Source organism: Paecilomyces variotii (genome assembly GCF_004022145.1).
Source record: "Paecilomyces variotii strain CBS 101075 chromosome Unknown C8Q69scaffold_1, whole genome shotgun sequence".
Taxonomy (NCBI): Eukaryota; Fungi; Ascomycota; class Eurotiomycetes; order Eurotiales; family Thermoascaceae; genus Paecilomyces; species Paecilomyces variotii.
Window position 1 is genome coordinate 2650929 of NW_021167140.1, and position 25205 is coordinate 2676133.

At 47.8% G+C, this 25205-nt stretch overlaps 12 protein-coding genes across 12 annotated transcripts; 6 read left to right on the plus strand and 6 right to left on the minus strand.

Annotated features, from left to right (window-relative positions):
* The first annotated feature begins 153 nt into the window (after positions 1-153).
* On the plus strand, positions 154-2191 carry C8Q69DRAFT_34402 (hypothetical protein). The gene is made up of 3 exons (XM_028627554.1): positions 154-465; positions 528-905; positions 952-2191. Exons 1-3 carry the CDS (start codon positions 357-359, stop codon positions 2046-2048), a joined length of 1584 nt encoding a protein of 527 aa, XP_028489382.1. The 5' UTR covers positions 154-356; the 3' UTR covers positions 2049-2191.
* C8Q69DRAFT_34465 (putative 2-amino-3-carboxymuconate-6-semialdehyde decarboxylase) lies at positions 2168-3964 on the minus strand. Its single transcript, XM_028627556.1, has 4 exons — positions 3935-3964; positions 3806-3879; positions 2515-3560; positions 2168-2450 (listed from the first exon to the last, which is right to left on the minus strand). The coding sequence occupies exons 3-4, from the start codon at positions 3503-3505 to the stop codon at positions 2287-2289; spliced, it is 1155 nt and encodes a 384-aa protein (XP_028489383.1). The 5' UTR covers positions 3506-3560; positions 3806-3879; positions 3935-3964; the 3' UTR covers positions 2168-2286.
* Positions 3797-5337, plus strand: C8Q69DRAFT_34397 (hypothetical protein). Its single transcript, XM_028627552.1, has 2 exons — positions 3797-4162; positions 4215-5337. Exons 1-2 carry the CDS (start codon positions 4088-4090, stop codon positions 5202-5204), a joined length of 1065 nt encoding a protein of 354 aa, XP_028489384.1. The 5' UTR covers positions 3797-4087; the 3' UTR covers positions 5205-5337.
* On the minus strand, positions 5323-7987 carry C8Q69DRAFT_34390 (hypothetical protein). The gene is made up of 5 exons (XM_028627551.1): positions 7756-7987; positions 7466-7693; positions 7227-7404; positions 6093-7163; positions 5323-6034 (listed from the first exon to the last, which is right to left on the minus strand). The coding sequence occupies exons 1-5, from the start codon at positions 7837-7839 to the stop codon at positions 5442-5444; spliced, it is 2154 nt and encodes a 717-aa protein (XP_028489385.1). The 5' UTR covers positions 7840-7987; the 3' UTR covers positions 5323-5441.
* A 693-nt stretch (positions 7988-8680) lies between these two features.
* C8Q69DRAFT_452207 (hypothetical protein) lies at positions 8681-10060 on the minus strand. Its single transcript, XM_028629550.1, has 3 exons — positions 9522-10060; positions 8945-9437; positions 8681-8885 (listed from the first exon to the last, which is right to left on the minus strand). The coding sequence occupies exons 1-3, from the start codon at positions 9997-9999 to the stop codon at positions 8756-8758; spliced, it is 1101 nt and encodes a 366-aa protein (XP_028489386.1). The 5' UTR covers positions 10000-10060; the 3' UTR covers positions 8681-8755.
* Positions 10061-11471: 1411 nt separating this feature from the next.
* Positions 11472-12876, plus strand: C8Q69DRAFT_452210 (short chain dehydrogenase/reductase family). The gene is made up of 2 exons (XM_028629551.1): positions 11472-11746; positions 11927-12876. The coding sequence occupies exons 1-2, from the start codon at positions 11674-11676 to the stop codon at positions 12766-12768; spliced, it is 915 nt and encodes a 304-aa protein (XP_028489387.1). The 5' UTR covers positions 11472-11673; the 3' UTR covers positions 12769-12876.
* A 1320-nt stretch (positions 12877-14196) lies between these two features.
* On the minus strand, positions 14197-15097 carry C8Q69DRAFT_452218 (putative glutathione-dependent formaldehyde-activating enzyme). Its single transcript, XM_028629552.1, has one exon. It carries the CDS (start codon positions 14918-14920, stop codon positions 14357-14359), a length of 564 nt encoding a protein of 187 aa, XP_028489388.1. The 5' UTR covers positions 14921-15097; the 3' UTR covers positions 14197-14356.
* A 1518-nt stretch (positions 15098-16615) lies between these two features.
* Positions 16616-17799, minus strand: C8Q69DRAFT_452225 (hypothetical protein). Its single transcript, XM_028629553.1, has 2 exons — positions 17550-17799; positions 16616-17496 (listed from the first exon to the last, which is right to left on the minus strand). Exons 1-2 carry the CDS (start codon positions 17751-17753, stop codon positions 16882-16884), a joined length of 819 nt encoding a protein of 272 aa, XP_028489389.1. The 5' UTR covers positions 17754-17799; the 3' UTR covers positions 16616-16881.
* Positions 17800-18224: 425 nt separating this feature from the next.
* Positions 18225-18798, minus strand: C8Q69DRAFT_34550 (hypothetical protein). The gene has a single exon (XM_028627558.1). The coding sequence runs from the start codon at positions 18764-18766 to the stop codon at positions 18446-18448; it is 321 nt and encodes a 106-aa protein (XP_028489390.1). The 5' UTR covers positions 18767-18798; the 3' UTR covers positions 18225-18445.
* A 1414-nt stretch (positions 18799-20212) lies between these two features.
* On the plus strand, positions 20213-21479 carry C8Q69DRAFT_34810 (hypothetical protein). Its single transcript, XM_028627559.1, has 4 exons — positions 20213-20520; positions 20570-20647; positions 20859-21314; positions 21420-21479. The coding sequence occupies exons 1-4, from the start codon at positions 20436-20438 to the stop codon at positions 21446-21448; spliced, it is 648 nt and encodes a 215-aa protein (XP_028489391.1). The 5' UTR covers positions 20213-20435; the 3' UTR covers positions 21449-21479.
* Positions 21343-22937, plus strand: C8Q69DRAFT_452239 (hypothetical protein). Its single transcript, XM_028629554.1, has one exon. The coding sequence runs from the start codon at positions 21543-21545 to the stop codon at positions 22446-22448; it is 906 nt and encodes a 301-aa protein (XP_028489392.1). The 5' UTR covers positions 21343-21542; the 3' UTR covers positions 22449-22937.
* A 4-nt stretch (positions 22938-22941) lies between these two features.
* Positions 22942-24310, plus strand: C8Q69DRAFT_34860 (hypothetical protein). Its single transcript, XM_028627560.1, has one exon. It carries the CDS (start codon positions 23178-23180, stop codon positions 24021-24023), a length of 846 nt encoding a protein of 281 aa, XP_028489393.1. The 5' UTR covers positions 22942-23177; the 3' UTR covers positions 24024-24310.
* The last annotated feature ends 895 nt before the right edge of the window (positions 24311-25205 follow it).

Genomic DNA, 25205 nt, shown 5'->3' on the forward strand with positions numbered 1-25205 from the left:
GTCGGAATATGTAAATATCTAGTCGACCTCGTATTGAAAACAAAGACTTTAGTGCAGTGGTAGTTGTTGTAGTCGATATATATCCTCCATAACTAACATATTTCCGTTAACCAGAGAAAAAAACTCTCTGATATCTTTTCCACTAAAACCTCTAATATAGCACGCGCTTCGTATATATGCTAATCCTATGTCTGAAGACTTGTTGGAGTTTCTACGTTCTGGAATGACACAAAAGGCACGTGCTCTCTTCAACCCAGGCTGCTCGTTGCCGTCAGGAATCCGTATTCAGTATCCGTATGCTATCGCCTGATCGATGAACTCCTGTGAATAATCAGTCTATTATCCTTGCTTGCAATATGTCCTCACTCAATGCCTCGCACGAAGCTGTTCCTGCCCCATCTCAGTCTCAGCTAGCTCTCGCTTTGGCAATCGTCAAGCTGAAGCCTGCCCATGTCGATATCAAAGGTTAGAAACCTTTTCTTGCCAAAGGTGAATCCCCCACGAGATGAGTGCTAAACCTTGAGTAGATCACATCCTCAAGATCCGCGAACACATCAAGCATGGGAGAGATCCTATTCGTACGAGTTTCCCAGAGAAGCATCTTGACAGCGTTGCATTTTGGCAGCAGGCGTATGAGAAGTCTGAAGCTACTCAAAGCAAACTCCTCGACCGGATTTATGAGCTTGAACAACGTAATGAGGCGTTGCTGTTGAAGCTTCAGCCCAAAGAGCCCGAGGGGACAAAGGCCCAGGGACAGGGGAAACGGAAGTCAAAAGCTAATGAGGTTATCTCTGCGCCTTTGAAAAGAGCGAAGACGCAGATTCCTACATCCTGTGGTGATATTGCAAGAGACAAGTTCGGCTCTTATGGTGATGTAGTTGGTGGGTTTGAGCCATCAGAAGGCTGTAAGTCAGTGATATCCCCAAGGAGAGTTCTTTCTGACGGCCTTAGATACAGCACCTTTTATGCGCCAGTTATATACGCTGCAGAGCACCTTACATAAGAAATCGAGTCGCAGTAGCATCGTTCTTGCTGCAGCGAGTTTGTGTAAATCTGCAGAGGATGTCCTACGTATGGTCCCTTGTGAGGCGAGTGCGCCAACAGGTCGAACCAAAACGTCCCTCCAAGTGGACAATCCTCAGCCAGATGCTAGCTCAGTACTGAATGGAGTCCAATATGCATATGTGGCCATATACCAGGCGCTAGATAAGCTTTCGGGTGGCAATGAAAGGACCCGGGAGACTGGCCAAGTTATTTATCATGCAGTTTCATTGTTCGAAAGTCTCATGGAACTTCTGCAGAGGAGCTCGAAGACTAATGTGGAAGACTCCCTGGATAAAGGCTCATCAAAAAGGCAGAAAAAGGTCGCGAAACCAAAGGCATCGAAAGCTACAGGGAAACACCAAGCGTCAAATAAGGAGGACGAAGACGGATTAGCGACTCATATATCGAGTGTTCTCTGCAACATGATGTTGCATCTCAATCTCTCCAGAAGAGAACATAAGAGTCTCTTGGAAGGATATCTATTCGTCTTTCTCAACCGCATAGGAAAGGTTCTGTGTGTCTTCGTCTTCGGAGATTTGCAGTTGAGACCAGACCTAAGGGCAGATACTACCAAGCTCCCGCTGCCTGCAGGACTGACCGCCACCAGCCTTGATGATACTAATCTAAAGGCTATGAAAGGAGAAGCAAAATATCTCATTTCGATCTTGGAGAGAATAATACATCTCCTTGGCTCATTATATGGATCGTCTCACTCCATAATAGCAAGTAAGGAGGGAGATACAGCTAACCACGGTCAATCTCACGGTATGCCACTTCCTCTGCAAGTAAAGAAGAAGCTACAAAATACTTTACTCTCTGCAGTATTTGGAGATGAACCTCTATTCAAAGATTGTTTGAAAAGGCCAGGTTTGCCCGGTAAAGCGGAGCTAGAGAAATTACTGGCTCGTGAGCCAGTTTCGGACAAGACAGTGCCTGACTGGTTTGTGCAGGAAGTGTGGACATTACTGGGATGGGATATCCTAATGAAAAATGACAAGAACTGAGCATTTCCACTCCATAAGTGATTTGTTTCTGACCGTGTCTTACTCCCGACTGTCGATCTCACGCGTTGTTCATTATACAAAGTATATTGCAGCTTTATATCGGTATCATATCATTGACTCCTGGCCTGAATGATCCGCATGCATATCCATTCTGTCTTTGAAGATGTCCCAGATTTCTGAGCATAACTCACGTCCACTCTTCTCTATCTCTAATACGTACTAATGGGTTAAGGCTTCCTTATTTGAGATCCAAAATTCGGACTGCGTTTCCTCCCAGAACAGCCTTTATGGAATCTGTATCCCCGGCGAGCGTAGCATCGATCGCTTTGTAGTTGGTCGTGACACTGAGCCAAGGCTCTTCCTCCTTGCCATCGAGTGGAGGGAAGAATGGATGATCGGTTCCTGGCACAATTAGCAAAGACTGATTTTCGCCCAAAATCACAGATAGGATTTATAGCTTCCATACCGAATAGCAACCTGTCCGGTCCTCCTGCTGCATGAATAGCGGCCTTCAGCCCAGCTTTCCCATATACAACGGCATCGAGGTATATATTTGTTTTCAACACATCCCACACACTCCTGCTGGGTCCTTTAGTATCGCCACCATTGGCAATGAATTTGCGCTCGTGTGCGATACAGCTCTCTATCCGTCCTGCCAGGAAAGGAAGAGTGCCCCCGGAATGAGCCAGCAAGATTTTCAATCGTGGAAACCGATCAAACACACCAGCCAGGAGCATTCGCGTGACCGCAATGGTCGTCTCAAGTGGGAATCCCAGGGCTAGTGGAAGGACATGGCCGTATCGATCTGTTGCTTCAGGACCACCAAATGCTTCGTCTGGCAGGCCATAATGTGGATGAAGAAAGAGAAGAGTGTCCGTGTCTTGCAGAGCTTTCCAAATAGGATCCAGGCCAGGGTCGTCCAATCCTTTGCCCAGCCCAGACGTGCCCATGATCACTCCTCGCAGATGCGGTAGTGTCTTCAGTCGCGCAATTTCCTGTGCGACAATATCTGCGCTAGGTGCACTGAGCGGTAGGGCTCCGAAGGCGAAGAGGGTCTCCTTCTCATGCAGGGCACGTACTCCGTCTGGGTCTGCTGCAGTGTTCACTTTGGCACAAGTTGCTTCCAGATCATCATTGATTTTCTCAGCCCATATTTGTGCCTCCTCTGGTTCAACAAAGTCTAACCACGGATTAGCCAACGAGACAACACTGGTAGTGATACCATGCCGGCGCATGAAGGCCAGCTTGACATTGATGTCGGAGTACGATGAATCGACGGGTCGCCCTCGTTGGTCAAGAGGAATAGATTCACTGTCATCGGAGGATAGGATGATCAATCGCGAAGGTGCACCAGAAGCAGGGTCATGAACATAGGGTACTGTCTTGCGCGAACGCAGCATATCTATGTAGGACTGGGGGTAGACATGGGTGTGAATGTCGACAATTGGATGCGACATTGTGTTTGAAAATTGCTCGTAATCTCTAATGGATCACACTGTGCGAATTCAAGGCCTCGGTGCGTCGACAGTTAGTAAAGAATATCAGAGATCGAGACAGTATGGTTTTCCAAGCAGACGAGGGCGGGGTATCAACGAGGGGAAGTCGACAAGATATGTGGAGGGGTCAGATCTCGATCTCGAAGTCCACGCAACTGGAAATGGCAAGTGACTAGAGAACTCCCCCGGAGCCATTCCAGAAGAAGGCATCGGATAGAGCCAGATTTGAAGCTATCGTGACAGGTAATATGGATATCGTACATATTGTCTTTCTTATCGAAGCTTATCATCCGACAAGCCGCTGGGAAGACCAAGAGATAAGCCCGTCGATAAGCCTGATAAGAACGAGGGCATCAGTATTTATACCTGCCTTAGACTCCACCCACATACTAAGGGACTGGTAATACAGCCTCAACGATGTTTTGAGTCGGCGGTATTGGAATCTGTTCCGCGGAGGCTTGAGTGTGCCACATTGATAAGAAATTCCCCCGCGCGGCGTCAACCGTTACTCATACATACATCGAACAATATCACTTTTCGAAAATGGAGGGAAACATCGCTCAACAAGAGTGCAAGCCTGCGTCGACGGGCGTCGATAAAGATGATCTAGTTATTCCTGTAAATATCTCCTCATCTCCAGCTTTCGAGCAATGGAATGCTAAATCAACAGCTTATCGATTTCGAGCCCTTCCGGGCTGGGAGGCCTGCCGAGAAACATGCAGTCGCCATTTCCATCCTCAATGCCTTCAAGTCGTCAGGATTCCTTTATCTCAAAAACCACGGAATTCCACCCTCGGTCGTCTCAAAGGTCTTTGGTGATTCAGCACGCTTTTTCGCTCGCCCGCAGGAGCAGAAGGACAGCCTAGGCTGGACAACCCCGCAGTCCAACCGTGGATATGTGGCTCGTGGTCGTGAGAAGGTTTCTCTACCAGATGTCGAAGCTTCAAGTGTCGAGGCTATGCGCGCTGCTATCCCAGACTTGAAGGAAACTATGGAGATCGGCTGCGAAGGGAAAGAAGGGTACCCTAATCGCTGGCCGGACCAGTTGGACGAGGAGGGCAAAGAGTTCAAGCAGACGATGCTCGATTTCTTTGAGACCTGCAAGGACCTACATATGCAGATCATGCGTGCTATAGCTATAGGAATGTCACTGCCGGAGCACTTCTTCGACGAGTTCACCGATGGCGGAGACAACAACCTTCGTCTTCTGCATTACCCGCCTATTCCTAAGGATGTCTTCAAGAATAACCCGGGGCAGGTCCGCGCTGGTGAACACAGCGACTATGGGTCTCTTACACTTCTTTTCCAGGACTCGCGGGGCGGTCTGCAAGTGCGCAGTCCAAATAATACATTTGTAGATGCCGTCCCAATCCCTGACACCATTGTTGTTAATGCCGGTGACCTGCTGGCCAGGTGGTCCAACGACATCATCAAAAGCACCCGCCATCGGGTCGTTGAGCCGACTTCTACAGTCGAAGAAGACGACAAGTCGAATATGTATCCTGCGCGATATAGCGTTGCGTACTTTTGCAACCCCAACATGGACAAGTTTATCGACGCTCTGCCAGGAACTTATGGTGACGAGATCGGTGTCCCCAAGAAGTATGAGGGGATTAAATCAGGGAACTATCTTGTGCAGAGGTTGACTGCGACATACTAGTAGATATTATATTCCCTTTAGCGCATCTGGTCCAGTCATGTCTTTTATTTTTACTATGTTAATGTATATGATATCCTCTTTATCTTCTATTTTCAATGTAATTCATAGAAGTTTTGTGTCTGATGTTCCGTAATACTTTCATCTCTAGGGTAATATACACGTCTGCCATGGAGATAATCGTGTAATTTAGTTGCAGATTGGCTGTCCTTTGCAAGAAACTCGTGGCTACTTGCATGTTCACTCCTCATATGATGGTGGCGGTTGCTCTAGTGCCTCAAACTCAGCCATCGAAAGATTGTACCCAAGGTGTCGCTTGAGCAACTCATGGGTGGCAAATCGTTCCGCGATATTGCCCTGTGCATCAACAAATGAAATACGAGGATTAGCTTCGCTGATCCTCTGTAACTCATTGGCGTGACGATGGTGGTGTAGGGATCCATCTACGCCAATCAAGAATATCGTAACGTGCACCCAAGGAAGACTCAGGAGATCAAGTTCAAGCTCGTACATGTCAGTCGCCTCTCCATCAAGTATAAGGAGTAACCTTAACATTGGGGTTCTGGGACCGGCTTGCCATCCATATACGGGATGATACGTTGCCGATTCAGGATACTGTTGGAAATGCAGATCTTTGACTTTCTGCCAACCTGTCATAACTCGAGTCTGTCCCCCGAATCTGATACTGCCCCATGTCGTTTCAAAGTTCTGTGAGTTAATGAAGCCGATGTAATGAGCTTTGGTTGAGAAGGTGACAAGCTGGTAGCCTCCAGGGTTGTTATCGTGATTGGCCATTGCATCGGTGAAGCGACGCAGGATAGCTTTGGAGATATCTACGACGCAAAGAGTTAGTCCATCGCTCTGCTGTTCAGTAAAACTATACCTAGTTACCTTTGCTTTTAGGCTGGGAAGATCTGGAAAAGCCTGTGATAAGATACTGCTCATAATTTGGTCGGATGGGAGCAGTATTCATAGACTTCGAGACATCCAATAGAATCACAGTGCTACCAGTAGGGTATTCCGGTGCATCTAGCGCTCTGAAGGGAGTTGGAATGGACTGTTTCGAGTAACTATCGGAGGTATGCTGAAGCTTGCAGGTATCGTCGGCAGAGTAGTATGCAGTAGGTGGCACGACTGCGGAACCCATCCTAACGCGAGCCATCTCAATTGTAGACATGATGTCCGGCTTCATGCCAACTTTAGCTTTTCCGTCTCTGTGGTTCAGAACCCAGTATAAGCGTTCCTCTGCGGTGTTTTCAAATCCTCGCCAAGAAGGTGTAATCCCTCTCCATCCAGTTGGCGCATCAATCTTAAACTTTAGCGGATGCGAAGCTAGATTCGCCCAGGCAGATGGAACAGGCTCGAAATATCCTGCTCGAAGTAGTTGAAGGTATTGAATCGGACGATTGGCTCGAAGGTTTGCTATTGCTTGAGCAACTCCAATCCTTTCTTGGTACGTTGCCGCAATCTGTCGTGATTCTTGGTCTGGCCATCGACCAGACTCTTCTTCCAGGATCGCGTTTCGTAACTCTCGGCCACGCGAGGACAACTTTTCCTCTGCGGACTTAATCGAGAAGGCTCTTTTGGCCCTTTTCAGACCTTTAAACTTGGATTGCTTATCGCCTTCAGCATTCCCAACGGCGAGAGATGAAGGAATATTGTGTGAATTCCTGTCATCAAATCGACCCGACGAGCTGGTGGCAATGGTACTACTTGGCATTAAAGGGCCTAAGTGATCGATTTCCCAGATATTTAACTGTGGCTCTTTAGAGTCAACAGCAGCCTGTGCCTGCACATTCAGCGATAAATTCAGCTGTGCAGTCTGTTGAAGAGCCAGGGTATAATAATCCGGCCGAGGCACTGGTTCGCCATAGTCGCTAGAACCATATGGAGAGACCACACGGCTATATGGGTTGTTGCTAAATAGGATTGATTGGTAGCAGTCATGATATTCTTTCTCCCCTATACGAAATGAGATGTCAGATTGTGTCAAAGAATAAGTCGGTCTCCTGAGCCCTTTCTAACCTGGATACATGACTGTTTTTGACCACAAGTCTTGGACGCCAAGCCGTTCTAATTTCCGGGCCCTATATTGGTGAATAGAGCAGTTACAGTCGATGAATGAATCATGTTCTGGCTCAATGTCACTATTGTAAATGCGATGTTTAAGTTGAACGCTCTGTAGCATGTTCCACATCTCTTGCTACAAAGCCAAAAGACATTAGCTCGTGTCTCGAAGAATCTCGGAATGGAGCAGATTGGACCTCATCTCGAGCGCGGATATTTGCAGCTTCGATGACTTTATTCGTGTGAGACCGACGCTGTAATTCGCTTACGGTGTTTAACGAGGCATACGCTGGAGGAGCGTCATCTCGAGTGTCGATCTCCTCGTTAAGGCCCCTGTGGTTGGCCATGCGAGATATTGGCCTGTTCGAATTATTGTTTGGGGTTTCATAGAATCTATCCAGGGCCTCGTTGATGCTATCTGCCCCCTTTAAAGTAAAACAGAATGAGTCTCTGGATAGTGAAGAAAGCAGCAGCATAACTTTCTTACCTCTAAGAACACGAAAGCCTGTTCTTCACTAACCTCTGGAGCGAATGACATGAACTTTCTTATATCTTCTTCTGAGGGTACCATGGCGAGAAGAACGCAAGTGCCTATCTTATCTACCGGAGTCTTCAAGAGTCCATCATAAGAACATCGAGATGCTCTCAACTCTTGTTGTGTTTTGCAACCCGCACCTGTATGGTACTCGTAACACCTATCAGCCTCTTCGATGGTGCGGGCTGTGCAGTTCCTGCTTCGTGAAGCTCTCAGTCCCTAATTACTGTCTTGTCATGTGATGATATCAAGCCACTTGAGTTCAGTCCACCAATTAGCCCAACACCTTACGGAACGTGCCGACAACATCTCCCAACGCTAATTTCGATTGAAAATGCGATTCTATTTATCTTTATTTCTCCCAAGATATCAATTTACATAGTATAAATAGCTTCTATGCATGATATGCGACTAACTGTAGCAAGAGGCAACTGGGGTGCATTAGCGTATACTCACTTGTTCCCAATTCGCGCAAACTTGATGACTTCAAACAGAAATCGTGATACAACATAATCTTCCTTTGTTGATCTAGTCAAGACCCCGATCATGATTTAATGCAGGATCTTTGAACAATTGACCATGAAAATGGACGTTGCTGCGATACAAGACGCTCTCGTGGTGTAGCAAAGCTAAATCTTGGAGCTGATGAAGATGCTTGATTGTCCAACTATCTAGGGGCTCGATCGAGCTGATCTATCTGGCTACTACTCTGCTGACTACTTAAGCTGGCTGCTGGCGCGGGCGACCACCCTGCAACCACCACTACTGGAGCCCCTAAGTAGGGGCACCGAAACTAAATTAAATACACTGCCGTCGGCCATAACTTTACGATGCCTATCAAGGCCTCCCATGTGGTCCAGCCTTTCGCAGAAAACATGTCGAAAATAAGTATTATTAATTATATGATGACTTGGTTTATACAATAGTTAGAACCGTGAAGAAATAATACCGCCTATTCCCCATCTAGTATTCGATAAATAGCTTCAACTTCTGGGACCTTCTTCTTAAATTCGGCCTTGGTCTCCTGCCAAACACGCTGCTGCGCTGCACGACCAGATTTCCTCTCCATGAAAGGCGGATACCTGAATTCAATAGCTTATTAGGTAAATCCGGCAAGGATGCAGAAAGTAACAGCACTTACGGTGATAGGTCGTAGTCTATAACAATTTTCCCATGTGTATTTTCGGTTGCTGAAACTCCATTTACAAGCGCAGTAGCGCAAGTCATTGGATCCCTCGCTGAAAAGTCCATGATCAACCTTGGAATTAACTTTGCCTGGTTCGGATTCGTCAAGGGTGTCCACGCAGAGCCGGGATCTGCGGAATTGACTGTGACTTTCTGTATGCCCCGTTCTTGCGCCCTCGAGATTCGGTTTGCGAGTTCGCGTGCGAAGTAGAGCAACAGGGCTTTCGAACGGCCGTACTGATGGGCTTGAATCATGCCGTCTTTGGTGTTATTGAGGTGTCCAAGATATGAGCCGGTCTTCGGGACGGACATAGTGAGTGACGAAGGATAGACCCCGAATGTTGTCGTAAAAGTCAGAACTGGAGAGGCTGGATTCGATGGTGAAGATTTGAGCAGTGGGAGCAGAAGAAGGGCGAGGAGCGCAGTAGACAGGAAGTTAACTTGAATAGCTAGATATATTAGACACTCAGTTAATTTTCCATCATATAGAGGAAGGAGATAAACGATAGTAAGAAGCATGGAGGAAAACGTACATGATTCCCATCCTTCGGGCGACTTGCGGGGTTTAAAGGCGAGAATGCCTGCAGTCATCAAAACATGGTCGAGGCTCTTGAGTTCACGTGCTTTCTTTGCTAAGGCTTGACAGCTACTATACGAGAGCATGTCAACTTGCCAAACCAGAATATTAGGCTTGTTTGGGCCTGAAATATCAGCCAGAATCTTCGACTTCACGCCTTCACAGTCTTTGACGTCAACGAGGACAAGAGTGTCAACACCGCGATTCGCTATTAAGCTTGCAGCGCGAGAACCGAACGCGCCATTTGCCCCTGTGATAAGGACTGTCTTGCCTTGGAAGGACTTTGCTGTTACTGTGAGCTTGGCATTTCGCTGTTTGTACAGATTGCGCCATGGGAAGACCTCCGCGAGTAGCAATGGTGCGGCGATAGAGATGACAACAACAGCGGTAGCTGTAACAATTGGCCAGTAGTAACCAGCCATCTCAGTTCCCATAGATTACACGCGTTCCCAGGGGTGTTGACGTGTCAAGAGACAACCAATATGGGTAACCGTGTATCAACGGGGAGTATAAATAGGTTTTAAGCTACGGTAGTTCGGGGCTCGGGACACGACCGATCTCGGTCACCCCATTAAAGCTAGTTGGCTACCTAAGTTACGGCATTTAAATAAAGTTAAGCTATAGCATCAAAGTCACTAAATAAGCCTAGATGACGAGGAGGGAGAAACGATCTCCTTCTACGAAAGAAAGCATCGATCTCACCGCAAACCTCCCGCTCTCAGCGACGTTGCGCAGCGCATTAAGACTTAGAGCGAGCCGATGGTCTATCATTGGTAAAATGCTTTTGGGGGCTTTCTCGTTAGTATCATCAGCGGTTCATGCTATTTCGTTCTTCAACTCGAGACTTCCTATTAAAAGTCCCGATGCTGTCTACGGAGACATGCCTGGAGAGAAAGGTATTATTTTTGGACAAAATACTCTCTCTCAACAAGGCAATGTCAATTGACCAGCCTGGTAGCATCATCACCTATCCTCGATAATATTTCTATCATATATGACACTGTAAAGTATAACGAATCCCTTTTGAAAGAGAATGTTTATAAGAAAGCTCCCGCGCCCGATGTTGACGGGGTTTGGGATGCACTCGTGATACAAAGTTAGCGTTTTTTTTTTTATTCGGAATTTAGGAAAGCTGTAAGAATGTTCGTCTCGAAAGGTAGTCCGTTAATTGTCCCGAAAGATCAAGGTGAGAAATATGGTCTTTCAAAAAGCCGTGTTAGAGGAAGACCGCAGGTTGGCGGTGGATATCCCTTATTTGGAAGCCATGCATCATCTTCATTGTCTGGTAAGACACCGTATGCCTACTAGCACTTACTACGCCATGACGAAGAGCTATATGTGGTCAACTAACTTTCTGAAAGGGAATGACTGAACTGTACCTTCGTCTTGAAAATGATAGGACTCGATAGTTCTTGTGACCAGCTTAAGAAGACGGAAGTGAAGTTAGAGAGCGGGTAAGACTGCAGCAAAAGACAATAGTAAGATTGATGCTGAGTCTGTACTTTACGTGACGTTCTTGAACCAGCCCCCGATATCCCTGTGAGTGACGCTCGGTTAGTGTCGGTAGTGATCATGTGTAGCTCTGGCACAGCCTGATTCGGGCCAGTACTATATAATATAATTAAGCCTTTGGTTTGAAAGGCTTATTTTCAGAGCTGTACTACGATGCCAGCAGCAGCAGGATTTTAGGGTATTTCCAATCCGACGGATAATGGACCGACCCGCGGTTATGTCCAGGTACACTGCCAGCAATCTACAGAACAGCGATCGGTAGTTATTGGTGGACCATGAGCAGGATAGAAGCAAGACAATTGGTTCCTGGTCAATTCAGGATCAAGGAACAATCTAGAGATTTATAATCACATTGATACTTATGTGGGTTTTGTTCGGCCCGTTCACCAGGAGATTTGCCGATAACAAGCTGTCATCGTCTCTAAATGCCGAATCGCTTTTATCTCCGAGCCGGCGGGGTATCAAGCGCTAGGAACAGCCATTTCGAGGGCGTCTTCTCTTTTATTTAAAGGTCTCTCAGTACGAGGCTTTATGTAGAGAGGCATGCACTCTTAAGGAACCATCTTGTTCACAGAGATACTCGATACTGTGGCAGAATGGCGGAATTCGAAGCTTCTAAGTTGTTCTCCGTGAAGGGATTGGTGGCTGTCGTCACCGGAGGAGGAAGTGGTGAGCATTGTCTTTCAGTTGCTGCTATATTGGACCTCTATGAAATGAGACATTGATACTCCTGAGGTGTTTTATGTCTACTTATTGTATCCCCTGTTGATACCCTTACGTGCTATAGAAGTGATGAACACAAACAGCTTAGTTTGAGAGTATGACCCGATGTTAACAGCTGATATTAAGGTCTCGGGGCTGTAATGGCACGCGCTCTTGATGCCAATGGCGCTTCCAAGGTGTTTATTCTCGGCCGCCGTGAGCAGAACTTGAAGGATGTCGCCGCGCAAGCGATCAACAAATCTATCATCCCTATCACGGCAGACGTGACTTCCAAGGAGTCCCTCCAAGCAGCTTACGATACCATCGCAAAGCAGACCGATTATGTCGATCTTCTTGTCGCCAATAGCGGTATTATGGGTCCCAGCATTAGCCCTGGTCAACCAGGGACACCTGCTGGTACACAAACCTTGTCCGAACTTCGTGATCATCTTTGGGCAACACCGATAGAAGATTTCTCCAGCGTATTCAACGTCAATATCAGCGGCACCTTCTACACTGTTCTCGCTTTCATTCCTCTCCTGCAAGCCGCACTCGAGAAGAGACCAGCTCCCGTACCTGGAAAGCTGTCCCCACCTAAGCCGCAGGTCATCATCACCAGCTCCATCGGCGGCTTCTCTCGCATCGCTGCGTTCTCACCCGCGTATAGTATGTCGAAAGCTGCGACCAATCATATGGTCAAATCTCTATCCACAATGCTGGTCAAACATGACATCCGCGTGAACGGTATCGCGCCTGGTCTGTATTACTCTGACATGGCGGCCCCAGCATTCCAAGCGTACAATGCTGTTGGTGGTGGTGTTTCGGACGGATCGATCCCTCGCGAGTTTGTTCCAATCGCAAGAGGAGGCGCTTCAGAGGATATTGCTGGTATCATCGTGTGGATGGCTGGTGCTGCTGGTGGTTACATGAGTGGCAATATTGTTGTTAGTGACGGAGGCAGATTGAGCATGGTGCCGTCGTCGTATTAAATGACGAAATGGAAAGCAATTCATACTCTTCTATTGCATGTATAAAGACGCCGACATACGATATAGGATCTAGATTCTAATGGGAGATGAAACTTTCAACGGTTTGATATTCCATTCAGGCATCAACTCCGTTAAATGAAAATCAACGACCCAAGCCCTGGTTAAAGTATAGGTCTACGGTAACTATCTCATCCAAGACGTCATCACTCGCTCTAACTGTGAAGATCGATTCTCCATCCCGCATCCACCTGCTCCCTCAGCTGACGATCACTCACTCAGTCGCAGATAGCTTCACAGTTCTTACATTGACGCTTCGTGTGAAATCTGGATAGTTTCCGTAATCTCGGACCCAGAATTGGCTGAAGATATTGAGGTCATCCTTGCATATGAGTTGCTAGCGAAGGATATCAAGGCAATTTCCTGAACTTGTACGGTCAGCCCAGGCCAAGGAGTAGAATCAATATTTGCTGTTTTGTGAAACTAATAGTGTACCTGCGTGAGGATGGAGTCGCAAATGATCCCCTTTCGCTCTTTCAGATCGTATTCACAGTTCTAATAAGAAGTCCGGCGGAGTAGGTTGTGTCATTTGCGTCTAGGGTTAATATCCGAAGTGCTCAATCAACAAGCATGCAAGGTAAGTCGACCCCCGCGGGAACTCCTACTCGCTTTGAAATCTCGATAGGATAATATAATGCCACGTGCTTGCCTATTATCGGAGTGCTCAGCAAACTTATGGTAGATACGAAGGATGAATGGTTCACGTCGGTTCCCTGAGATAAAGGCCAGGGTTATGTATAGGACCTAGAACTCGAAGTCTATATCCACGTGCGATGCTTTTTAGTCGTCACCTTTTCCTATATCCTCCATTTGCAACAGGTTCTTCGGCTACCTTCATTATGGAATCGAAACTACAGGATTATTAGCGATTTGGGTTCTTTGTATGCTCAGGAGATGAATCTGCAACTAGTCGATACCGCCAGATTTCCCATATGTATAGTTATTTGCTTCCGTGCCATTTAATATTCGACATATAACCATTATGCATAGAAGTCAATAAATAGCAGTCCTTCCTCTTAAGTAACCGCAGAAACTCACAGTGTGTTTATGGTTCTGCTGACAACGAAATCAGTAGGTAATAGTGAAATGTCGGATTATGAGGACACAGACAACTCCACAGCCGTCGGATGGCCCTGTCAGCCTTCTCCACCATGTCCCGCATCCCTACTGACAGGAGCTGAGCTGCCCATTGCCGAGCTCTAATAGTTATCGTGTGGATTGATTTGTCACATCGGGAGCTGCAACAGGCGGGGTGCGGGGTAGATGTGTTGATGCGAACTTTGTATGCGCATCTGTAGCTTCTCTTGTTATACTTAGATGTTGCCGGTGCGAAGCAGACATACGGTTTTTACGAGTCTGCGATGTAGATAGCCGGCAGTTAATGTGTCATATTCATTCGTACTTTTATTGTTCGTTATAAAATGATATATACATTCCAAGGTTTTGAAAATAGACCTGCTAAGCATTGCATGATCGTCACCACGTAATCGTTGTGGTTAGGGCCCCTGCAAAGCTTCCAATTATCTTTCCCTCACAACTTCCCCGCCTTCTTAGCAGTGTAAGCAGCGATGAGATCCATAAGGGTCGGCGACAGTGTATCGTATGTCTCCAACCCCACAGACTTGAACTTGCCGCGGACCTCGCCCATACGGTCCGGGTTGAAGCCCTGCTCGATGATAGAGGAAACGAAGGCAGCAAATTGAGGCTCCTGCCAGCCCTTCTTGTCGGACAACTCGACGTGAACGAAGTCGAGACCCTTAAAGGGATGGTCGATCTCGATGCGACCGAACAGGTGCACTCCACACTTCTTGCATCGGTTTCGCTGGATGGCGGCGCTCTTGTCGACGATCTCGAGCTTTTCTGGGTGAGCAGTCACAGTGACCTTCTCCTTCGGAATGACTCCGACAACCGAGAAGAGAGATCCTTCGGGTTTCCAGCACTTAGAGCATCCGCATGCGTGGTTGTGAGCGACATTTCCACCCAGAGTCACTTCGACTTTGTCACTGGGGCAGTGGCAGTACAGCTTTCCACCGTTGAAGTTGGGGTCACCCTTGGTGATGCCGTTGTCGATAAGAGGGTGGAGGTGAAGGGCCATTTTGGGGACTTGTATAGCCTTATGTTTCCTTGACGATGATTGGACTCCGGATTGTATAGCGTGCTCACAAGGTAGACAAAGATTGATTCTGGAACTGTTCGTCAAGGACCTTGGGAGTCATGGTGAGACGGTATATATATGTCCAGCTCGGGCCCATCTCGGGCCCAACTCCCGTCATGTCTGAAGTACACCTGATGCGGAGTAAAGATCCAGCTCTTGAGGCATCATCTTCGTTCTAGTCCAGAAACAGTATCATTTCGCGTATGTCATCTCTTGCGGTGTTTGATTTGGAGAACGCGGGCGCGACAAGATACCTATCCGTTCACTGCGGGGCTTTCGGATACAAATTACTCCGCATCAGAGATACAGAGTACTTTCGAGAGTACAAGAATTATTAATCAAACAGGTCCGACTCCTCATCGCGACGTGGTTATACTCCGCATGGGCACAAAAATCTCGCAGAGGTTTCTCGGGATTGCGTGCTCAATAATGGCGGTATTTGGTATCTTCTGGAGGGACTTCTCGGGCAATGAAAGTCGTATGCTGATTCGCAGGGTCTCCGAGCAATGAGCATTAACTAACTAGCACATGGACGAATGTGTAAGCCGAAGAACATGGGGCTTGAGAAGATTTATTATTAAGGAAATGGGCGCCGGGAATGTCCACTTTACCAGACGGGGAAGTATCCCTTCAAAGTTCAGGATTGAAGCATGGAGAATGACCTTCATGTCACTGGCTTCAGGTCACATGAGATGTTCCTTGGGAACACAGCTGGTCATTAATCCATTCCGAAGTGTCATGGCTGTTCCTGCGCTCTGCGCTCAGAGATGGAAATGCTGATGGTATGGGTGCATTCAGACTAAATAGGTATGCTCCCTTGAATACCCGTGATTAGAAATATACTATTACTGACAAGCATCCTTAGAACGGCTATAGAGAAGCTCAAGATCAGTAATCAGCATCGCGGATCGGAGCAGATAATTTCGCCGTAGGGCCGGCCCCTATCCGCATTTTTCAGTGATACAGACTTCCCTCTCCCCAAAGCTTTTATCTCTTTATACATCCAATCATCTGGGTACCAGTCTGTTCTGCAATCGTTCCCATATTCGTTTTTCTATGAGTATCGTCCGAACGGTGGGAGAAAATATTTCTGAGACCTGATGGTGAGTCCGATACTGCGCAGCTTTCCGATGCAGGGCCTATTCCGGGCTTAATCCTACAAAATCTCTGGTATCGAGCAGATATGGGGATCCGAAGCGGGAACGCTTTGTTAGTCCTTGATCCGACGTGGCCTGCAGTGATTCGCGAATGAATTGTTAGTTGCCAGAGATCAAAGGTCGTAAATGAATGACGGAAGTCGACTAGACGACTAGACCAAAAAGGAGAACTCCTCAGAAGTCTGATCCTAGCTGGATCTAACAATGAATATTGACAGTCTTAGAAGAGGATGCTAGCGCGCAGGAGAAAAGGGGACTGCCAGCATTTGACATCACAATCACACTCAACGAACCACAACACGAAGTTATTAAACTGGAGGGTATAAACCGTGACGACGCTTGTCTCATTCTGGGCAGTATATCTCCTTAGCACGAGCGAGGTCGCCGTCGACCACAGGGCTTGTGGTGTGATTTTCGAAGCGTTCAACCCTGTTTTTTTTTTTTTTTTTTTTTTTTTTTTTTTTTTTTTTTTTTTATGCATTAGTTAGTTCGCTCACTCAGACTGCACATGAACCTATGTTGTTTTCTTTTGGGCATTTGCTTCTTTTGTTCTAGTTCTACTACTATGGAAGCCCCCAGTTGTTTTTCTGGGCGTTGCTTATACCGTTCTGATTTCACAGCGAACCACCGTGATACTCGCACCTCAGCATTTCGTGGTTGGCCGCGGCAGGTCATGGTTTTCATTTTGACTCCAGCAGGGCCTTACTCAAATGAACTCCATAGAACCCCTGACTCCTCGCTGGTCTACTCTTCGTCATCTTCATCGTCATCTTCATCATCATCATATTCAATACTATCTGCAGCCCCACGAATAGCAGCAATCCTATGCAGGACCCACTGCATCTGTAACAGATGGTAGGACGGCAAAGGATGGGTCTGTGGGTTATGAGTCTTGAAAGTTATCACATCGCCGGACTTGACCAGACAATCTGTATGGCCATTTAACAGCTTAACGCACCGTCCCGTTGAATTAAGATCCGACCGCAGATCAGGCCGAGATGTGAGGATCGTATATAGCGCGATATCTTTGCGTTTATTCGCCGGTAGCCAAAAGAACTCTACCTCCATCGTCTTCATGTCTGCGGAGGGAGGGCGTGGCTTGAGCGCAAAGAGGCATCTGTCCCAATAGGCATGCGCGCTAGGAGAGAGCGTGATGAGGTTTTCGCATTTTTCGGTCCCATTACCTCCCAATATAGCATCTTCCCATTGTTTAACATGCTCTGCTGTCCAGAAGGCTCGAAGAGATGCCCAGAATTCCCCTCGGAGACTGTTCCCAAGGCTAAATGGGAATATGTGGGCTGCTTCCACCACTTGGTCAGCGTGTGTAATAACACACGTTTGGGAGTCTCTCTGGAGGCACTGACGCAATATATTAGTTGATACCCAATCTTGGCTTATTTGGGTGTACTCACGTTATCAATAGCCACCTGGGATCGGACCTTCTTAGCTGATAGCGACGGTGAGTTAGGATCTATTACAGACTGAGACTCATCGGTAGATGTCCGCCGCCTTTTGCCAGTCGGGGTAGACGCTTCACTTGAGGGGTTTGTGTTTCCTCCCCAAGGATCCTTAACCCTTCTTCGGTTTGCCCCTAAAGAAATTAGCCCAGTAGTCATTTATTATAACCCTAGAATACTTACAAATCTCTACGGCATCTAATATCATTGGATTGCCAGCCACGAAGACGGATGCCTTGACTGGATCGTCGTGGCTTGCGATTCTGCGTAGTGATTCAACGTCGGCTACCCAAAGGGCAGCCCAGTTCTCTACACGAGCGTGAGTCAGATTGTTGGCTTCAATGAGGCGTTGCAGCTTTTCAAGAAGATCTAGTCTGTCCTGAGACTCGAATTCCTCCGTAAGACTCATTCTCGAGAACGGAGTTGAATTGCTGCTGGTGGTAGAACTGCGCAGTTGGCTTGCGAAAGAGTTCAAGGCAGATATGGCCGTCTTTGAGATAATCGGAGCTCGTAATTTCAAGGAGGGTTGAAGGAGAGTTGAAGGAAAGTTGAAGGTCGAGTCATTCTAACGCTGTTAGGCAACCACGACCTGGCCTGATTCTGCCTGGCTATAGATAGCCCTGTTACGCTTGCCGACGTCCTTACCACAAACGTTCGGTTAACAGCACCAAACGATAAATAAGATGCTGGTGTGGACTTCATGGAATGGGTGGGCAGCCAGGTGGATGTGGCTTAAACTCAACGGGTTCAACATTGGCATCTGATTCTATTAACTGTTCTGGGATTGACGCCAGAGAACTAGAGTGAAATTGCCTAGGGTTCTAAAACTCTGGGGTTGCGAGATTCTCACCTCAGTAATCGCATTCTACTGTATTCCCCGCGGTTGCCTGAGATAAAAGAATACCATAGAAGGGTTCTCTGCCGAAAAAGGAGAAAAGCATATGTTTTGTCATAGCAAATAATGTTGGATATGTCGCCGATGACTGATCGGGGCAGTAGACACATTGTAAATAGAGGTACCGCCGTTCTTCTAAGCATTCTGTCGCTGTGGGGTTATTGGACCATCTTATTGACAATAATGACAACAAGGGAACAAGGCGATGTCTGTTGCATAATTGCAGAATTAGCAAGAGGAGTTTGTGCAAATACAATGTGATAACTATGTTCAGCATTCTCAGGCATTTGACTAGACAGCCGAATTTACCTACCGGAGACTGTTTTACTCTCAGATTTCGGGGATATATCCAGTCCTCGATGCGTTTGCTGAACGACGTGGTCTGGACCTCAATGCTCAGATAATCAGGTCTTATCTGATTAGATGTGTCCTCACAACGCGCGGATCGATTTCTGCACGACCATGCAGATGAGCTGTGGACATGAATCAATCGGGCTACGATTTACCACTCAGTGGATCTCAGATGAATATCTTAATAGCAAAGATAGTAACTTAAAGTTTAGCGCTCTAGTAGTACAAGTGGCCGAAAGTTTGCTACGCATTTACTGTATTAGGATATTCGCTAAGGGACAAGTACATACTTCCTATGCAAGATGCCGGGGGCATCTAACTTACTCCAGGACGGATATGCATGTTTAATTGTGATTGTCAAGCGCTAACTATCAGTCTATCATCGACAGTATTCCATTGACTGAGACGAATAAATGGCTCTGGTAAAAGCACATTGTCTTCTTACACGACATAATGTCTCAATGTCTCAGTGTCTCAGTACACCCGTGGGAAGCTAATCAATACCTTCTGCAGTAGACTCGAGTATTATTCTGTCATATTGTCCTTGCGGAAGTCTCCAAAATGCAGACGACCTCTATTCGATTGATTAATATTTGATAAGGAAAGCCGATCTCTTCGATCGGCGAGCCGGCAGTTGTGTTGCTGACGTACAGTCCTTAACGAGCCGATGCCGGAGCCGAAGTGGGCTGATGTTGGATTTGGCATTGCACTTCAATCTACTCCCGTACTTAGTTCTCTACCTAATAATGATTTCTCCACGCACTAAATAACTGAGAAACCGTGCCAAACAAAGTAAGTGGCTCTCCCCGCAATCTGGCCCGTCCTGCAACTGAGATACAATCTGGTTGGACTTCAGGATGGAAGCTGTTTCCACTCTGTTTAAGGTAAGCTGAGAGGTTGTCGGCAGTCTTGGAACCGTGACGATGTCGAACGTCATCCACAATGTGCTGCCTACCTAGAGTTTTAGACCGTCGCCTCGGACAGACTGCCAGCTCGGCCATTTGCATAAATGGTCGCTTTACTTACCCGTAAATTCCCTGTTTGCGACGCCTTAACATTAACTATGACCAAAACAACCAACATTATTTATTAAAATATATTGAAAACCTGCCTCTATAGATGAATATATTAATATATACTTTAAATTTTATCTTTTTGTTAAGAAATACGGTAGGTTGTGGTAAAACTCCCAAGCAAATTGATGGGGTGACCGAGCTGCCAGTCTGTCCGAGGCGACGGTCTAAAACTCTATGCTCTTGCACCAAGGAAATCTCAATTTTTTTAATCGTCTTTTTATGACAATGGTCACAGTCAACCTATTCCGGTAGTCGAGGGCGCGCACATCCATAGCCAACGTGGGGCACAATATTCCCGGCTTCGCCTCTTTGCAACCACCACCAGGAGATGATTCTTGATAGCCTACAGGGGTGCCACGGGGTCCTCTTGAGAAGAAGAAATGCTTTCCCCGAAAGAACAAGATCGGCGACAGAGCTGGAGCCGCGAGCCTCGCCACTCCTCTAGCCGTTCGATCCGAACTGGAGCTGTCCGCGTCTTCAACAAAACTCGTCCATCATCACTCCAATCTCCGGTCCAAGATGATCTCATGCATATTATTTGTGCCCCAGAAGACTGTATGTCAAATATCCTTGGACCGGCTTGTTCCGGATGCGCGTGCGGAAGGTGATAGGCCACCTACTCCTGCATACTATTTGATAATAAGCTCTTTTAGATCTCAATTCATACATTACGGAGAACCCGGAAACCGGAGGACTATCCTCCTTGACTTCATCTCCAGGTCGCTTTCTTGGTATGCCTCTGTAAAGGGCGGCCGCTACGATGGTTTGCCGATGACATCCCCACGTCATGGCTCCCGCCTAGCAAAGATGTGGAGTAATTTTTCATCTACCTCGAATTGAAATGCTGAGAGGATAATCGCCTTTCCTCTTTCTCCGGGCTTTTTGGGATAGTTATGGGAAGCTTGCGTCACTAGTCCGTAGCTGACAAAAGATGATGCCTAGATCACGACAAGAAATGCATATATCTACCCTCTATGCACCCTCTTTGGGTGATCTGCCAGGAACTTCAACCAGCAGATCTTGACTCGTCTTCTTGGGTACAGCTTCTCAAGATGCCTTCAACCCATATCAGCGTCGCGGCGCTGCTGGCCTTGGTGCCCTTCACCCTGGCAGCTCCAGCCACCACGTCTGCAAGTACAACCCCAGATTCTGCGGCTGCTACGTCCACGTCTGCACCCTCTGCACCGCCTCTGCGTAGTCATCCGACATCGATCAGCCATGGACCCTACCTCGGCACTGCTACGACTACAGGGGCTTTGACAGCTGCCAGCGGTATACTCGGAACAGCTATTCCATCGCTGCCACCTAACCCCAACGCAACGACGTACCCAAGTGACGGAAAGCTCCATGACGCTGAGCCTGCTCCGTACGTACCGGCTGGAGGAGTTGGCACCAACGGTACTCCGCCCGTCTATAACGCAAAGAGTGACTTTGACTATGAATCCTTGGTATGTTTCTTGCATTGCCTAGCGATAAAGAGCCATTCATGCTAACAAGTTATAGGCACTTGCACTCTACCAGGAATGGATTGAATTGGATCTGTTCCACAATGGCCTGGCAAAGTTCTCTGTGGAAGACTTCGAGGCGGCCGGTCTAACCGCTGAAGACCGCTTCCTGATTGAGTTTATGGCAGACCAAGAAGCCGGGCACGCCACTATGATCAGCAACATCCTGGGTGCTTCGGCTCCGCAGCAGTGCCAGTACAACTACCCGTACACGAACGTGCGGGAGTTTGTCGACTTTTGCCAGAAGCTCACCCGTTTCGGTGAATCGGGTGTCTATGGCTTCCTTGGCCATCTTGACTCCCGGGAAGCCGCAACGCTCTTGCTGCAGTCAATCACTACGGAGGCCCGTCAGCAGATGATTTTCCGTCAGTTTGAAGGTCTATTCCCGATGCCAGTCTGGTTCGAGGTTGGCGTGCCCCAGTCCTGGGCTTGGTCTCTCATCTCGCCCTACATCGCTTCGTGTCCAGCCAACCAGACCAGATTGGCATGGCAGAACTTCCCAGCCCTCTGGGTGCTGAACCAGCCTAACCCAGAGCGCATTAACGGCACATCCGGTTTCAACGAGACCATCAGCGCTGGTATGAACACCATGAACGCAACGGTTCCCAACAGTGACTCGTGTCTCAATGCCACCGGCGTTGGTACGAACTGCGGCCCTGCTATCACCCACAACCGCACGATTCCTCTATCCTACCCTGGACGCCAAGTTTTCTTCGAGTGGGAGACTCCTGGTAAGGCCGTCGGTCCCAACAATAGCTACATCACCTCATCACAGGCTGGAGCTCCCAAGTATGTCGTCTGGGCGACGCAGCTGAACGTAACCTACTCTGCTCTTGTTCTCAATGGTAGCAACTCCACTGCGGGTTGGACCCTCCAGCCCAACGTGTCGACCTACCAGGGCGATCCTGCTATCAACGGAACCATGTTTGTTGCCATCACTGACGACAACCCATTCCTGACGCCCTTCAACTTCAGCTTGATCAACCCTCACGTGGTGGCTGGTCCTGCTCTCTACCAATCTGGTTAAAGAGACTTGGCGGACAACGCCGCGTCCTGTGGCGTTGAACGCGCTCAGTAACGCTGATATGATGGAAAACTGGTCTATGCTACTAATCTGTACAGAAGGAGTTCTTAATCTCCGCTACAGGCCCACTCTATAATGTATGATAATTTCACCTAGTGATTAATGCGGAATAATCATGCTCCAAGTGCAATAATCTATATCCACCAGCCTCTCTTAAAAGTAAACGGTAGATTCTTCCGGGTGAAAAGAGCAGCAGTCTGGTGATATTGATGAGGTCATCATCGCTTATGCATTGTTGCAATATTTTATTTCAGCCGGGAGACTCGTAGTTTATGGCCGCTACCAAACAGGGTCCGGCTGGATCCGGTGTGGCAAAGAAGCCATGGGTTGGATGAGCGAGCTGCAGGGAACTGGGCAAAGTCAATTCGGATATCAACTGGTTTCAGGCAGACGCGCACAATCAACCTTCTAGATAGATGGAAAGAAAAATTGTTGAATGACATGCATCATAAATTCATAATACATAGTTAGTTAAAATTAATACTTCCGACATCCCGTAACGCCGCCGAATGCCGGAATGCCAAGGAAGCTTCTCGATCTAGTTAGTACTGTAAGAGTTAACCCGCCAGAGCTTAACTTTATCGCCAAACACGATAATGATCTGATCACCACCTGGTCTGGACCAACTCGTGAGCTTTTTTCAACCAGGGAAAACAGAAACAATAACCTGTGATGGACGCTCCACGGAACCGAAAACAGCGTCGAGCTGCTGCTAAAGAACCAGACTCCTTCGATCCGTCCTCCATCCCTCTGGCGCGACCGCCACCCCCGAGCCAGAACCAGAGGACGAAAACGCTCTTGGAGATCGCCGAGGAGAGGCAGCGGGAACTGTATCGTCTACATGGCCAAGATAATTCACAGGAAACTGGAGAGGGAAACGGAACTGAAACACAAAGGGGGAAGCAGGCGCAGTTCATGCGGATAGGGCCCGATGGAAATCTCGTTCCTGTGCCTTCTTCTTCGTCTTCACCAAATGATAATGATAACGACGAAGATGCGACTGCAGACCCTGATGACGCCATCTCGCCCTTCATCGATACCCTTCTCCTCTCGATCCCGCTCTCCGCCATGCATCTCACACTCTCATACCTCGCTGCGCATCAGTATGCGCAGGATATACCCGTGAAGAAACTCGTTAACGAATCGGTCTTCGCTGCGTTGCCCGTTCTCACGTTCCTGATCCATCTTTCTCACGGACATATCATCTCCTTTGGGAAGACAGATAGAGGCTCGAAGCAGCCCCCGCGTCTATCTGATTTGTCCTTTTCATCGATCTGGAAATTAATATTTCCACCTACGTTGCGCACACTCGTGTTCCTACCGCTGGCGGTGGCCCTGGGTGCGAAGCTCGTCGCACTGACGAATGACGCGGGATATTATGCCGTGATGAAGAGAGCTCCGTCCATCGGGACACTCTGGGTGTGGTCTGTACTCGAGCTGTCTGCCGGGGCAGCAGCTATTGGGGTCATAGTCCCTCTCGCATGGGGTGTGTGGTGGATGGGATATACAATCATTTAGCGTGTAGTCGCTTGTTACGACATAGCGTTCATAATTTCTGCGTTGTATACGGAGTTCAAATGCTTGGAAACTAATCAATCATAAGGGTGGCGCTTCGCGATTATCTGATGGTGTTGAGGAATATATCGCCGACTTTTCGTATTTGGGATTACCCTCGAGTACTACAACAAATCGGGGTTTCCTCTCTTCGGGCATCGTATATCCTGTTTGATTCATGTCGGCTTTCTCTGAAGCATTGCGGGTGTTTACAACGGGGATATCAAAAGCAGTGATTTGTTTCTCCGTTCATTGAATGTGAAGTTCATTTCTCGACGGATCTACCATACCAAAAAAAAGCTACGCCTCTGCCCGTATCCTCATCCCTCTCTCTCTCTCTCTCTCTCATTGATTCATCGCTGCTCTCTGCAGTGCCATCATTTCCTACCTTTTTCCTTACTGAATTCCACTTTATCGAAGTGCGAGCACCCTACCCAATGCAGATGACGGTATCGCCAGTATAAACACATTTCGCAGCCCCTGATTATACGTATCAAGCAGTACTGGCAGTTGACTCGGGTTGATCTATTTCCGCACATCAGTCGCGCTGGCAGAGAAGACGCGACTCAAGTCCAGGCGCCAGAAGATTACGGATCATGGCACTTCCGATGGAGACGAAATGGCCCCTGAGAGGTTCTGAATGAGAAATATCAAGGCGGTTCCAATGGGCACCTCCTCTGCAGGTAGAACTGTCTGGATTGTAAGGAAGTACTGCTGGACTGCCGTGCCGAAACCGGGGCCTGCGATGATCTCGTACCCGATCTATCGACCGGCAGAAATATCTACATGCACGGTGCATAAGTAGTAGGCCTGCACCAACAGCGCCCACTGCGGGACCTGTCAAGGCTGGAGGATTGTAGTTAGTTAACTAGTTAGTTAAAAGCTTGTCTTAGTCACAATAACGCCGGCGAGGACGGCGGCGAGCGAGGAAGTTCATTACGGCGTAAGAGATCAAATTGATGCTAGATTGCAGGGGACTTGCATCCCGAGTAGTCTGAAACCAATACTTACGGCAAGTAGTAAACAACAAGAAGCGTACATAGCTCCTCCAAGGCAAATCGCCGCCACTAAGCAGGCCGGCGCGGTCCTTTCTATCATGAAATGCAGCGGGAGAAGCGAAGCTTCTCCACGTTGTTAATTCTGCCA